Below are 14,877 nucleotides of genomic sequence, written 5' to 3' on the forward strand. Positions count from 1 at the left end.
AACGACCACGTACTCTTTGCGCATGCTTGATTTACTGCCACTGTCAAATACGTCATGTGCATACATAAAATACGGTTCGTTTTGCAGGCATTAGTTAGTCCGACTGGCTATTTCCCATACAGTAAAAAAAGTTGGTTTATCTGGCTAAAATACATTTTAAATAGATCATAAAGATATTGTGTAACCCTATATAGTTTAGCAAAAAATGAAACTTCAGTCATAATTTTTCACCCTTGACCTGAGTTTTTTTGGTCTGTTAAACATAAAATAATATATTATTGTGGAAAAAGGAATATGTTTTTTATTATTTTTGTCTCTTTTTCTTTTCATTAAACAATTGTATTTGTATTGCTTAAAGGTGATAAATTAACTGAACTTCTTCTGTTGAGTGTGATATGCTTTGCATACTAATGAAGCATTTTTGCAGAAGTAGATGAAGCTGATAAAAATGCAAAGCCCTGATTGTCTAAAATGAACTTGAACTCTGCAGCTAAACTTCCTTTTGGCAGAGATATTTTGAAACTGAACACAGAATATGTGCAGTTGAGAAAGTCTTATGCTTTTAATGTTGAGCAGAGAATTCGTAGAAAAAGAGGACGTATGTATGGGTGCGGCCAATGGAAGACTTGAGAATGATTGACAAGTGACAAATTCCACCTGTTAATATCAGCTACGTATAAAAGCTTGAATCAGAAAATGAAAGTTGTTGCGCACCTCCTGAATGTAATTCTTGCATTGCATTACGAATACCAGAATTCTGTGAATCGTATTATTCATTTGTATCCAATAAATTGCTAATATGTTTGACACTGAACAAAAACCTCTCCTGACTTTTTTTATTGAACACGCATGGAATCGATTAGATATTTCAATTGTATATTGAAGAATATTGGACTTCCATATATTTGTTTGTTACTACTATGAATGTCAATGGTTACCGCTTTCCAACATTCTTCAAAATGTCTTCTTTTGTGTCTAACAGAACAAAGAAACTAGAACAGGTTTGGATCAGGTCAAGGGTGAGTAAAGGATGACTGAATGATGGATGTCTGAATTTTCTCTTCTTTTTGTGAAGTATCGCTTACATTTTAACCTTCATATACTAAATATTAGGACTGCACAATACTGGAAAAAATGAAATTGCAATATAATTTTTTTCTGCGGTACATATTGCGATATTGAGTATATTTTTACCATATGAAATAAATGGCCCAATATGGTAAGAATTCATCATTTTGGATTAATTGGTATGATTTTGTAGAAAATTGCATCTGCATAAAATATACTAAACAAATCACGAGCATTGATAAACGCAGTAAAGCGAAGACACAAACTAAATAAACAGTATTTTATAGATTTTTAGAAGTCTAGCAGCATACAGTGCTTAATGTTTAATCAAATGTAAAATGCCCCACACCGTAAAGAAAATCCTGGTTGCCTGAAATGTTTAAGCTGAATCAAATTAACCTGATGAGTCCATTGAACTTATATTATGTTAAACTAACTTAAAACAGCTTGCGTAACTTATGAAATTAAGTTAGAACATGATTAACTTAGTTTAATAAGTTACAATGAACTAAAAACATATGCTATCATGACTAATTAATCATATATTTTACACTGCAGTATATTGTTCATCGTATTTATAGATAAATACAATTACATTTTCTTAAAGTTACAAACATTATAACTTTGTGTGCCTGAATGCTCGACATTGCAGATACTTCGATGTGAGTATTGTGGACGTGCACATTGCGATAACGATGCTGAAACCATATATTGTGTAGCCCTGCTAAATATATTTCTTATTGTATTTCAGGGTCAAGAAAATAAATGTAGATGGAGATTCAAAGTATATATTATTTTAAATTATGAACTAAATAATTGGCAAGAAATGTATTCTAAACTAGAATAATCTACAACAATATATGCTGTATAGCTATACAATTTTAATGGTGGTGATTTTTATTTGTTAAAAGTGGCAGTCAAGAAGAGTCTTCCCATTGTGTCCAGGGGAGATTTATTTAGAGTATGTCCTTTTATTAGTGCTTTATCCAGTAAGTAATCAAAGTAACCAAAATACAACGTCAAGCCAACATCTTCAGATTGACGTCAAATACTGACATTTATTCATCAGGTATGGCAACCAAAACCAACGTCTGATAGATGTCATAGTTATAATGTCCACACAACATCAAGCTGTAACATCATTAGACGTTGATATTTGGTTCATTTTAGGTTAGACGTTGGACATTGATGTTGGCCTGGCATTGGGTTCTGACGTCAACCCAATTTTCATTTCCAAACAAAATGCAACATCCCCACAACGTTGGGGTACAACATCAATCTGATGTCATGTTGATGTCCTGTGCCAACTGGGATGTTTTCTGTGGGGAAAAAATAATAATATATAATGAAATGAAAAATAAAAATATTTTTCATAAAATATAAATGCTTTTTTAATAAGGCAATTTTTAATTGCATATTCTTAAATATATATGTTTAAATACAGTATATTTGAAAGTACACATTTTACCATATGGGTGGAAAACACTTAGATCCCTCTACACCCCATTTCCCAGTGGTTGAAAATGCTGTTCATTGTGGTTCAGTTGTGGCAGACCCTGCTGGATTCGCACGTAGATTAGAAGAAAGCCATGTAACGCTGTCTAAATTTAATGTATAACCATTACAGCTAAATATAACTTTCTTTCAAGTTGAATCCCCCTTCAGTTGTCAGTATGCAACAGCTAGTGTGACTTTCTGATGCTGGATTGACAAGCTGTTGACAGGCCTGTATGGCGGTGGTCAAAAGAGTACAACACATCAGACTGACGGACTGTGTTTATGTACAAGAGAGAACTGAAGAGAATAGTAATCTGTTATTTAATAAATAGTGACTTTTGAAAAATACAAAAAGACATCACACCATTTGCATATTAGGAGTTTTTTAATGCATTTCGAAATGTGTCTGGGATGCGAATAGAGTGGCTGTTGAGGTTGATTTGTGTCTTTTTTGTCTCAGGGTCAAGCAAAGCTTGACAAAATTGAAAGAGGAAGCAGTTGCAAAGCATTAACCCCGGTATTATTAAAAAAGCTATAATTAATTAATTATTGTATAATTAATTACTATTGTAATATATGTAATATATATATATATATATATATATATATATATATATATATATATAAAATTATACATTTCTATTAACTTATATGTTATGAACTTGAATGTTTTATTATCTTTAATATGATTACTTTCAAAGGGACTAAGCCGAAAATGAATGAATGAATGAATAAATGAATGATGATTACTTTCTGTTTTAGTAATTTAGTACTCCAGCTTATTAATTACAAAGCAACATTTAGGCTTTACATCTAATATTTATTTATTTTTATTTCAGCTTCATTTAAATAAACAAAACAGTTATTTTGTATTTATTTTTGTCGTTTTTTTATATGTATTTTTTTTCCATTTTCATGGAAGTAAATAAAATCTACAAAGGGCTTTTCAGAAAGTTTTGAAAGAATAAACTGAATTAAACTGAGCTTAGACAATGCTAGTTGAGTGTGCACTAGACAAGCACCATTATCATTAAACTCTTGACAGAAAGGTCAAGCTATGAATGCTTGACTGAAGGCATGAGGAAAGGGTCAGCCCTGGTGTGGAACTAAACATGTCATGTTTATTACAGTAGCTGTCTGTATCTCTGAGCCTATCCAGTATAAACTTTCCAATGGGGTTGCTATACATATAATGATTGGTCAAGCATAATTAGCGTGTTTTAAAGAATCATCAAGAACAACAGCAATGAAAAATACAAGTAGCTGCATGTAAAGTGCATGTAGTCTTTATCTACTGACAAGCAAAGAACCCGGCTAACAATTTTAGATTAAAAACATTCCCTTAAAGTTTCAATTTTTGGAGTTTGTATGTTCTCCCCATGTCCGTGTGGGTTTTCCCCGGGTTCTCCGGTTTCCTCCCACCATCCAAATATATACATCATGCGTAACAATGAAGCATTTGTCTAGCCCCCTTTTTTCCTCACGTGTTCCCTTAGCTACTGCAGACGGGGAGTTCTGAGATCCACCGAGCTCAGGCTCCCCTCTCGCTCTGCAAACGGGAGGAAGCCCCGGGCTCGAGGATCCCTTGAGCTCGGGGCTCTCTCCCAGGACAGCATGCCAAACAAGCTTTTGATGAATCATCAGCTAAGTGTGAACTCTTGAAAATCTTGAAAACTCTTGAACATTTTATATATAAATGTTCTATGAACATTTCCCTAACATTCTGCGTAAGTTATAAAAACATCTGTCCTTTTTTGACTATGTATAGTATTAACTTTCTTTTGTTTGTTTATGATAATTCAGAACATTTTCAGATTGTTTCAGTCTCATGTTATATTATTGTTCTTGAACAGTCCATTCAAATGATACTAATGTTCTCGGAAGGCTTTTCTATCAACGTTACAAGATTGTTCCAAAAACATTATCTTATTAATGTTACATATGTACTAACATTTACTCAACTTTTAAGGAATATTCCCTGTTAGCTGCAAGATTTTAAACAGAATACAATTCTACAGATATACATGCTGCAATCTCCTAGGATGTCCAAACAACAACACCAACAACTTTTAGGAGTATAGTTGCTTTGTTGCAGTCAGACTCTAATTTTAACCCATCTGGTCCTGCTTTCTTATCCTGCTTCAGCTTCCTGAGTTCTGTCATCCAGTGGAGGTGATGGACAGTGGACTCAGTGACAGATCATGGGGGTGGGCAGGATGATTTGGGGCATGTTCTATGGGACATTTAGGGGGGTGGGGGTGGTGGGTGTCTATTAAAAGAGAACTGGTGCTGTTGGTGTCCACAATGCCTGTTTGTTGGAACCCAATAGGGACACTCAACCAGGATGCCAGAGCCAACTAAAAAAACAGGTATGCCAATGTTTATTTTGTAGATTCTATCTGACAAAAACATGTACAATAGATTGGTTTTGTATTGTTGCTTGAGTAAATAGTAACCTTTCTGTTCTGAACTTTGACCCTATCACAACTTTAAAAGCACTATTCAATATTGTACTTGTTTTTATACAAATTTAGCTCCCATATCCTTGGTTTTTGGTGTAATAATAAGAATTAGTAATTTAATATTTAGGTAAAAATTTAAAGTATCAGTTTGATTAGTATTTTCGTAACACTGTATGCTCCTTTATACTGCACTACATTCTGCAGCTGTTATTCTTAAGCCAACTGTATATATGAAGCATCTGTGAATTGTTCTTCTCTTCAAAAATTGCATTGTAAAGAAAAGATTTTAACAACAGACCTTGTTGCATATTTTACATTTAGCAACTAAACTAAACAGCTAATTTTGTGTGATAACAAGCCACTAACATTAAACCAAACCCTATTCTTAGCACTTTTTTTACAGTCCTGTTTTGCATATACATACTGCATACTTATACTAGTCATTACAAAACTGGGTAATATAACTGCCACTTTTTCTAAACCTACCCTGATTCCATGTTACCTTGCATGACCCAATACTTTAAGTACCTTTAAGTACACAGTAAGTCATATACTGTAAATTATAGTGCAACCTTATCTAATATGTAATTAATATTATTAAGTGCTTAATTGTAACAAGCAACTATACTTAAATTGAAAGTATCCTTGGTATAACCTGCAAAACTAACACTTAATATCTTATCTAAGCTTAAGTAATAGAAAATGGCCGTGATCTAAAGGGATTTTTTCCAAAAGTGCAGAGAAAATAACCCTGCTTACGCAGGAATTAAAAGATTGCAATAATGTGATGCCACCTGTTTTGACTGCCGACTGTGGCGATATTCGCTAAGACCAAGAGCATGCTAACAATGCTGTTGCATCACTTTTCAGCATTAAGCAATGGAGTTTAGTGGTAGTAACCAAATCCTTACAGTCATTTTAGCTTCACACTTTCTCTTCCCCTTTGCTGGATTTCAAAGGCTCTAAACCAGTGGTTCTAAACCAGGAGCCAAATAGAGGCCCTCTTAAAGCTTCCAGAGAAACCCCAGGAAGTATGAAATGATTTAAAACCAATGAAGCCACCATGACATTCTTGAGTTTATTTTTATGGCTACCAGAATACCAGTGGTTCATATACCATCATATAGGGTATATATGAACAAAGCAGGTCCAATAAGTTGAGAACAATTACTCTAGTCTAGACTTAAGACATCTCTACACCTCTTAAAAATAGTTTAATGTGATTGAACAGATGGCGCATTTGGTTTTGAGTACTTTTGAGTGAAAGACACACCCAGGATGTCAATACTTGGACGGCAACCATCAGCATCTAACATAACCTTTGTGAAGGACATAAACGTGTCACCTTCATGAAATAGTTTCCCATCCCAGTAACGAACTCAAATGACCACTGGCTGACACGTTATGACTTTGTGACAATTATTACCTTTTGTGCCTCCTGTTCAAAGCATATTTGCCACATATGCATCATTAGTTGACTGTCACTGCTTGCATCTATCCAGACATTAGTAGTGTGGAACAAAGGCAATATGGATACCAGCCGTTCTGAAATGGCAAAAGAGGGACCAGTGCTTGATAACAACAACAAAAATAGATCCTAGCTAATCCATCTAGCAGCTACCTGTGGCTGTGTCGACGTGGACCGCAGTTCTCAATGGAGAGCACATGCACTCTATTTTTAAATGCAGAAGCTTGGCTTGCTTTATGCTTGAACCATGCGCATCGATGTGATTGAATATGTGTGACTTCAACTACAAGAAAGAACAATGAATAAGCAGTTAATAATTCAAGGCATGTGTGTAACAATAGATATGAAGATCAAGTTCCAGCAACACCTTCAAGTGTCAAAGAGGGAAAACAGTGTACTAAATATTTCTTAAGTTGATATCACATGCTAGGAAAAATACATTTTACATGTTTTTCAATACAACTTCAGCCACTAATATTTAAATATTTTAAAGAATTTGCATTCTAAAAAGTTTGTGCATAGAGTAATATGTCCAAATTCACAGTATTCATTAAAAAGTACCTCAAAAAAGTAATCAGCTGACCTAAGACTGGCAAAATTCTTAAGTGCTCTCATCTATAAGACACTTAAATCTGTTATGAGGCAGGAGAGGGGAGGATTTGGTAATGATTGTAAAGCAAGGCAACTGACGTTGTAGGTCACATGACAGAAACAAATGTCAAATGTAGTACATCAAGGGGTGTAAAATAACAAATTGCAAATACTTAAATTACTGTAATTTTTCTCAGAAATTGTAATTTATTAAGTAGTTTTAAAAATGTGTACTTTTTTAGTGCAGTATCTGTACTTTTACCCCACTTTCCTTCAACCTGCAGTCACTACTTTTTTTCTCATCTATGGTGATTGGCTGAGTAGAAACATCAGTCCTTTGATTTCCATCCAATCAAACTGCACATAGAAAGTAAATGGCATCATACTGAACAATCTCAAGTAACGAATGTTTTATAAATGCAGCAAACTGTTTGGAAGCTTAGAAGTGTCCAAGATGATAGGCAAAATCATCACATGCAGTGACTGAGAGACTGTTTAGACTGCATGTCACTGATGGGAAGATGATGGTTTCCTAAAGTATGATGACTGAAATTGCCAAATGGCCTTAAACTATCACTAAATGCACTACAGAATGATACGTTTTCACACACATGCACAAATTGCATGTAAACAAATCAGCCTTTTCACAGCATAATACTCACCACTCCTTAGTACTTTTAAAAGGGCTACTTTTTACTTATACTTTGAGTAGTATTTACAACATATATGTTTACTCTACTTGCACTACATTTTTGAACAAGTATTGGTACTTTTACTTGAGTATGATTTTTCAGAATTCTTTCCCCCGCTGAGTACATCCGAATTTCATACAAATTACACACATTCAAAATAATGATTATTACATACTATTTTGATGGTTGCAGACTAAGTTATAATCTACATAACTACTATTTGCGATTTAAGACACAACTACAAATGACTACACTGGTTACTTTATCAACTAAAGCTTGACATTGATGCTTATACAGCTGTTATGGGCTCTACAGTCTCCTTTTCCACTTGCTTTTACAAGTCAATCGCCGTTACAAACCTTAGGTCAGTAAGTAAGCTTCAATATAATGTGCTTTCACAGAGAGGCACACAGTCACTTTCCACCTTTACGTTTACTTTTTCTCACTGGTATAGGTTGTTTTCACATGACGTCCTTGATCATGTGCAAAATTCAGATGGAGGGCAGGAAGTAATTCTTCTACATAGGAATCGTTATCAGAACATCAAAAAATTTCTGGTTTATGTTGTTTATAATTGTTTAAATAGGCCAAAATAAGAAAACTTTTAACAAGTTTTTGCTTTTAATGGGGGAAAATTCAAGAAACTGACTGAAAACTGGAAGAAATGGCGTCATGTGATGAACATTTATTCAATACATCCATGTGTACAACTTTTTTGAATGCGATAATTTGTTTGACAGCACCAGTAAAGATTATATACAGGCCTAGCTATGTGTATAAATATGCTAATGTCTTACATAAAAGTCAGATACAAACACCACCACACTAATACAAAATCCAGGAGGATATAAATAACGTACCCTGCCATGTAATCGCTGCAATAATAAATCTTGTTTTGAAATAATCAATGCCTTTACTGGTGTTTTGATGGAATAAACAACCGAAATGTTAATGTCTATATGCACAGCAGCGATGAATGTTTGTTCATGGTAAATTCATTGACAAAACTAGATGGTTATTATTGAGGAGTACTTTCCTCCTTACAAAAATCTATAAATAATAATGTAGACTATGTGTCCTCGCTTTTGTATGCTCTCATCTGTTATTTCGGGATGTCTGGAAGATATCTGCTTGGGGCAAAACTATAGTCATTTATAATAAAGATGTTTTTGAACCAAAAACTCTATTCTATTATATCTCAACATTAAAACAGCTGCCCTAACAATATTTATCAATATGTGGACCTTTTAGGATTCTCAGAACCTATGGAAATTATGCTTCCAAATAATATAGTATTTACTATAGTATTTTTTCATGTAACATAATAGCTTATAGAGTATGTACCGCCTCGATGGCAGGCAAATATATTTAAGTTCAGTTGAAAACTCGGCCCCCTTCATTATACAAGGATCATGGCCAACATATGTGACTATTTTCTATTTATATCTCCTTTGAAATATGGCATACATCGCAAAAATATGGAAATTCCTCTATGTCTCCCATTCAGTTTTTTACTTCCTGCCCTTCATCTGAATCCCGCGCGTCACCAGAACCACGTGACTGAAAACAACCTATTCATCTGCTTGTTATCTAGACATCTCACATAATAGTACAAAATCTTAAGACATATGTACAGTAAGTGTTCACGCTTAAGAGCTTGGCTCTCTTGATTAATTTGGACCGATAATGTGTTCACAGTGAATTACATAGATACAAAACAAACAAATAATAAATGACTCTAGAGTCAAATCAACTGCAAGAATAAAGTCACACACACAAATGAAGATCTGTTATGTGTGTCTGCATCATTTAATTGTCCTTGGCAACATCATAACTATTACAAGAAAAAACATGTATGCTTTAGCATTGTGGTTGCATGTTTTGCCTGTTTTGGGGCATTTAGATGTCTTTGTTGCATTCATATCTCAGTAGAGCTGCACCAGAGTGTGCTTGGTTTGATAAAAGCAAACTCACTGATGTGATCATTCTTTTAGTGCAGTTCACGAGTGTGAAGGCTGCCATTTTCATAAACAAACACTACTTATACACACATACACCTATTTATTTTTATAAACAGCACACATAGTTAACATTTAATTTGCACATAATGTAGCTATACATACGATATTTTATATTTGTCAAAAGTGTAGATTCTTATTTTAAAAATTGGTGTCTTCGTACTGTCACTGTCATTTTGTTGCACTGTGGAAAATTCTGTCATGAAAGCCAATTCCTTGTACTTTATGTGTAAACATACCTGGCAATAAAGCTCTTTTAGATTCTAATTCTGATTGCATAGTGTACACCAAAGCAGCAGACTGAGACCTCTGAACTTGATCTTGGTCCACTTGTTTGGTGCACACTAGGTTTAAATGTCGGCATTCTCGCATATATAAATGATCTGCACAAACACCAATCACACACAAAACTGTTTGCACCAAAGCTGCAAAGTTTGAACCAACTCTAAAAGTGTGTGATATCGGAGAGGCTGGAGGCTAGACGTTTTAAAATAAAAGAACTTGAGATGAAGGTTTTGTAAATTCATGCTTTCCTTCTGACCCTCCCTCACTCCTTCAGTCTCAGCTTTCAGCAAGAAACCAAAGTCTCAGACTGCTGAGGTCGGGGCAAGAGTCATATTTGAAGCCGAAACTGAAAAGCCTGGTGTAAAAGTGAAATGGCAGCGAGACTCCAAGGACATCTTGCCCAGTCACAAATACACCATCTCAGCGGAGGACAATAAGCATTCTCTCACCATAAATAATATCATACAGGAGGATGCAGTGGGATATGCTGTTATTGCTGGGATGTCAAAGGTCAAATTTGAGTTAAAGATAAAAGAATCAGAAGGTGGGTGATTTATGGATGACGACATCTTCCTGCATCTACTATACTTCACCTTCACCCGATCATTGGTTTGATTGTAAAGAAAGTCACAGAGCACCAATTCACCCTTTTGATTCACTTTTTTTAGTTGCAAAGGTTTATTTTAAAGCATATTTCTTAGAGCATGTTATCACGATTTAAAATGTTTTTTTTTCAGCTTGCTGTGTTTTCTGAGAAACATACCAGAACTTTGAACACTTGCCTTTTGGTGTCAATTCACAGAGCTTTTGCTCCTTGCACTATGCAAATTAAATTAAATACTAGTGATTAGCTAGCCTAATATGTTCAAGTGATTAGGTGGTCACACTAAAACATAGCTGTCAAACTAAACAAATTTAACACAATTATTCTTGTACAAATACACACCTCTTCATGAAGGAGCACTCAAAAATTTACTTTTGCTACTTGTTCAAACTATTTAAAATGAGTTGAAAACAACTTAAATGAGTTGGGGACAACTTAATTGTTTTATGTTCATTCCACCTAAATTTGTAAAAACAATGATGTTAACTTAATCCATTGTTTCCAAACCCTGTTCCTGTAGACACACCAATATATTTTGGACGTCTCCCTTATCTGACCCATTAACTTCAGGTTTTGGAGTCTCGTCTAATGTTCTGATGAGTTCTTTCAGATGTGTTTGATTAGGGAGAGGTTGAAAATGTCTACTGTTGGTGTACCTTCAGGACCAGGGTTGGGAAACACTGACTTAATCAACTTGTTTTGGGACAACATGAAGAAATTGTATGGAACCCAGCATTTTTTACAGTGAGGTTTACTTAATTGAAATTTGATCAATGTTTCATCCATTACTGCTGTGGACATATTGTTCGCTAATAGGAGAGCTTCAATCGTCTACCAATTCAGCGTAGGTCTATGTTTATACATCCAGTATTTAGAGCTATTTTTCCAACCACAACAGAGGATGAAAGCAAGTCTGAGTCCTAATTTGTGTGGTCATTAGATGTGCAAAGAGAGCAATATCAAAGCAGAAAAAGATCCAAGAGAAAAACATTACAAGCACAATTATGTTCATTAATAGACTGAAAATGTCTTTGAGGGTATTTCATCTAAAAAATGTAAGCCTAAAGGGTTTGCTTTTGCTTTGGTCCAGATCTTTTTTTAATAAAGTATTAGTAATGTATGGCTCCGGGGATTTGTTTTATTATTTATATTCATCAGCTGTCAAAAGGGAAACTTCTCTGACCCATGAGTGATTGTGTATTGCATGTTGCCAGAAAGTCATTTTAAGGATTTTTGCACTTTTGCAGTGAAGGGAGTGGAAAAAGCCAAATCCCCGGATCCTGCAGCTGTGGAACATAAACCTGAAGAACCCAAACCTGAAGAATCTAAACCTGAGCTTAAAGAGCCTCCACCAGCCCCAACTGAAAACTCAGCACCAGAAAGCACTGGACCGCCATCGGATGGTGTCGCACCTGAAGGTGAATACAAAAACATACACAGCGTAAAAGATTACTCACTTTCTTACATGTGCAAGCATATCCACATCTTTGATAACATTGGGTGTATTCACACCTGTCTTGTTTGGTTTGGTTGGATCAAACTCAAGTTTGTTTCACTTTGGTGTGAAACTTTATTTGGCTTTTCTATGTTTGTCTCAGGTCACAAGTCTACCGTTATAACCGCAATGTGTATAATACGCACTCACAACCATGTTGCACTGTATTTGTACATTTGAAACAGAGAACATACTGCACTGTAAACCCCAAAAAGTTAAGGTAACTCAAACCATTTGAGGAAAGCAATTGCAACAATCCATTTAAGTTCAAAAACTAATCCTAATGAGTACTGCAAACTTAATCCATTTGAGTAAATGAAGCAATTTGAGTATAAGTTGAAGTAATGAGGCATTTAATTAACTCACGGAGTTCAAAACTCTTTTCAAATGAGTAGAATTAACTTTCAGTCAATTTTGAGTTAACTACACTCATTTTATTCATTTTTGACTGTTGGGTTTTACAGTGTGTATAGAAGCAAAAGCTGCGATATGTGAATGGGTCCTCAGTACTACAGTTAAAGTCTGTAGTTCATGGGTAGTTCTTTGGACAGTGCAGATGATAGTAGCACAGCAAACACAAAGCCAGAGAAGCATATATCATCCAAATAAATGGCTGACTTTACCACATGTTCTTTTGTTTACAATTTCTGGTCCTCTTATAAAAAGGTCAATGTGAAAGCAAACTGCACCAAATTTTAAAAAATCAAAGGTCTGGTGTTAGGTCTGGACCAAAGCAAGTAAACTAATAATACACCCCATATAAGCTTTCTTAACTACTGTTGTCTTCTTGCTGTAAATGTTCTTGTTTTCTTGGTTTTTTTTTTGCAATTTGTTCAGAATAATGCGCACACACATATTTAATCTAAAATGTATTCAAATATAATCTATATATTCAGACATTACTAAATAACTTATTATTTTGACTCTAAACAAAGGAGGAAAAAATAATGATGTAAGTATCGAGTATATTGATCAACTGGCTGTAGTTCACTTAATGGCAACTGTTGTCAGTAATAAGAAGCATTTCTGAATTTAAATAGCAGCTTTAAATTTCTGTAGTCCTCAGCAAAATGTGTGATTAGTTATTGGTTAAAGGCCGCATGGTGGCTCAGTGGTTAGCACTGTTGCCTCTCACAGCAAGAAGGTTGCTGCTTTAAGTCCCGGCTGGATCAGTTGGTATTTGTGTGTGGAGTTTGCATGTTCTCCCCATATTTGAATGGGTTTCCTCTGGGTGATTCAGTTTCCCCCACAGTCCAAAGACATGAGCTTTAGGTAAATGGGTTGCAGCTGGAAGGGCATCCACTGCGTAAAACATTTGCTGGAATAGTTGGGGGTTCATTCTGCTGTGGCGACCCCTGAAAGTCAGGCACTAAGATAAAATAGATGAATAAAGGAATTTGAACAGATGAATGAATGAATATTTCACTTTGATCTACTTATGTATGTTCTGAATGTGTGAGTCACTATCATTTCTATTTGGCACTGCAAAGTTTTAAAATCTCAAAGTAATTTTAAACCTGTTTTGCTGTTTGCTCTTTAAGCTCTGCCTGAGAGTCATCAGCCTGACACAAGGCAAGACCTTACTGGACTCTTCACTGAGAAGCCTCACAGCGGGGAGGTGAATGTTGGTAAGTGACAGTCCATCTACTCTAAAAACTGAAAGTGAATACAAATGAAAAAAGTCCAACCTTTTACTCCCATTTAGGTGAAAACATTATTTTTATTGCTCGGGTGTGTGGTGAGTCTCTGCTGAAGAAGCCCACGGTGAAATGGTTCAAAGGAAAGTGGATGGATCTGGCCAGCAAGTCAGGAAAGCACCTGCAGCTCAAAGAGCATTATGACCGTAACACTAAGGTCTGACCACAGTGAAACAGTTTTATACTAAACTAGTATACAACCTCAATATCTTCAGAAAGTAAAGTCAAAAATAAGTGACAAACTTTTTTCTAATTTTTTGTATTCAGGTGTACACATTTGAGATGCATATCATTGCAGCTAAAGCCAACTTTGCTGGAGCCTATCGATGTGAGGTGTCATCTAGAGACAAGTTTGACAGCTGTAATTTTGACCTTGTAGTACACGGTAAGACTCAAATCGTAGGCCTGACAAAATGTATACAAGAACCATATGCATGTTTGATATATAGATTCATTAACTAGTGAAACAAAATCAATCAATCAATCAATCCATCAATCAATCAATCAATCAATCAATCAATCAATCAATCAATCAATCAATCAATCAGTCTGTCTGTCTGTCTGTCTGTCTGTCTGTCTGTCTGTCTGCCTGTCTGTCCATCCATCTATCTATCTATCTACATGATCTTACTGATGCAATGATGTTATATCTGTTTCCATAATTTATCTATCTATCTATCTATCTATCTATCTATCTATCTATCTATCTATCTATCTATCTATCTATCTATCTATCTATCTATCTATCTATCTATCTATCTATCTATCTATCTATCTATCTATCTATCTATCTATCTATCTATCTATCCATCCATCCATCCATCCATCCATCCATCCATCCATCCATCCACCCACCCATTCTGCCATCCATCCATCCATCCATCCATCCATCCATCCATCCATCCATCCATCCATCCATCCATCCATCCATCCATCCATCCATCCATCCATCTATCTATCTATCTATCTATCTATCTATCTATCTATCTATCTTCACATA

At 35.1% G+C, this 14,877-nt stretch overlaps 1 protein-coding gene across 1 annotated transcript in view; it reads left to right on the forward strand.

Moving 5' to 3' along the window:
* The first annotated feature begins 4,849 nt into the window (after positions 1 to 4,849).
* The window catches only part of mybpc3 (myosin binding protein C3), a 59,185-nt gene continuing 49,157 nt past the window's right edge, over positions 4,850 to 14,877 (forward strand). The window contains exons 1-5 of the mRNA XM_056461604.1: positions 4,850 to 4,934; positions 11,933 to 12,103; positions 13,722 to 13,808; positions 13,886 to 14,034; positions 14,145 to 14,262. Of these exons, the coding sequence (XP_056317579.1) occupies positions 4,910 to 4,934; positions 11,933 to 12,103; positions 13,722 to 13,808; positions 13,886 to 14,034; positions 14,145 to 14,262 (550 nt within the window). The 5' untranslated portion in view covers positions 4,850 to 4,909. The remainder of the gene's footprint in view (positions 4,935 to 11,932; positions 12,104 to 13,721; positions 13,809 to 13,885; positions 14,035 to 14,144; positions 14,263 to 14,877) is intronic.

This window comes from Danio aesculapii, chromosome 7 (assembly GCF_903798145.1).
Source record: "Danio aesculapii chromosome 7, fDanAes4.1, whole genome shotgun sequence".
In the NCBI taxonomy this organism is placed as follows: Eukaryota; Metazoa; Chordata; class Actinopteri; order Cypriniformes; family Danionidae; genus Danio; species Danio aesculapii.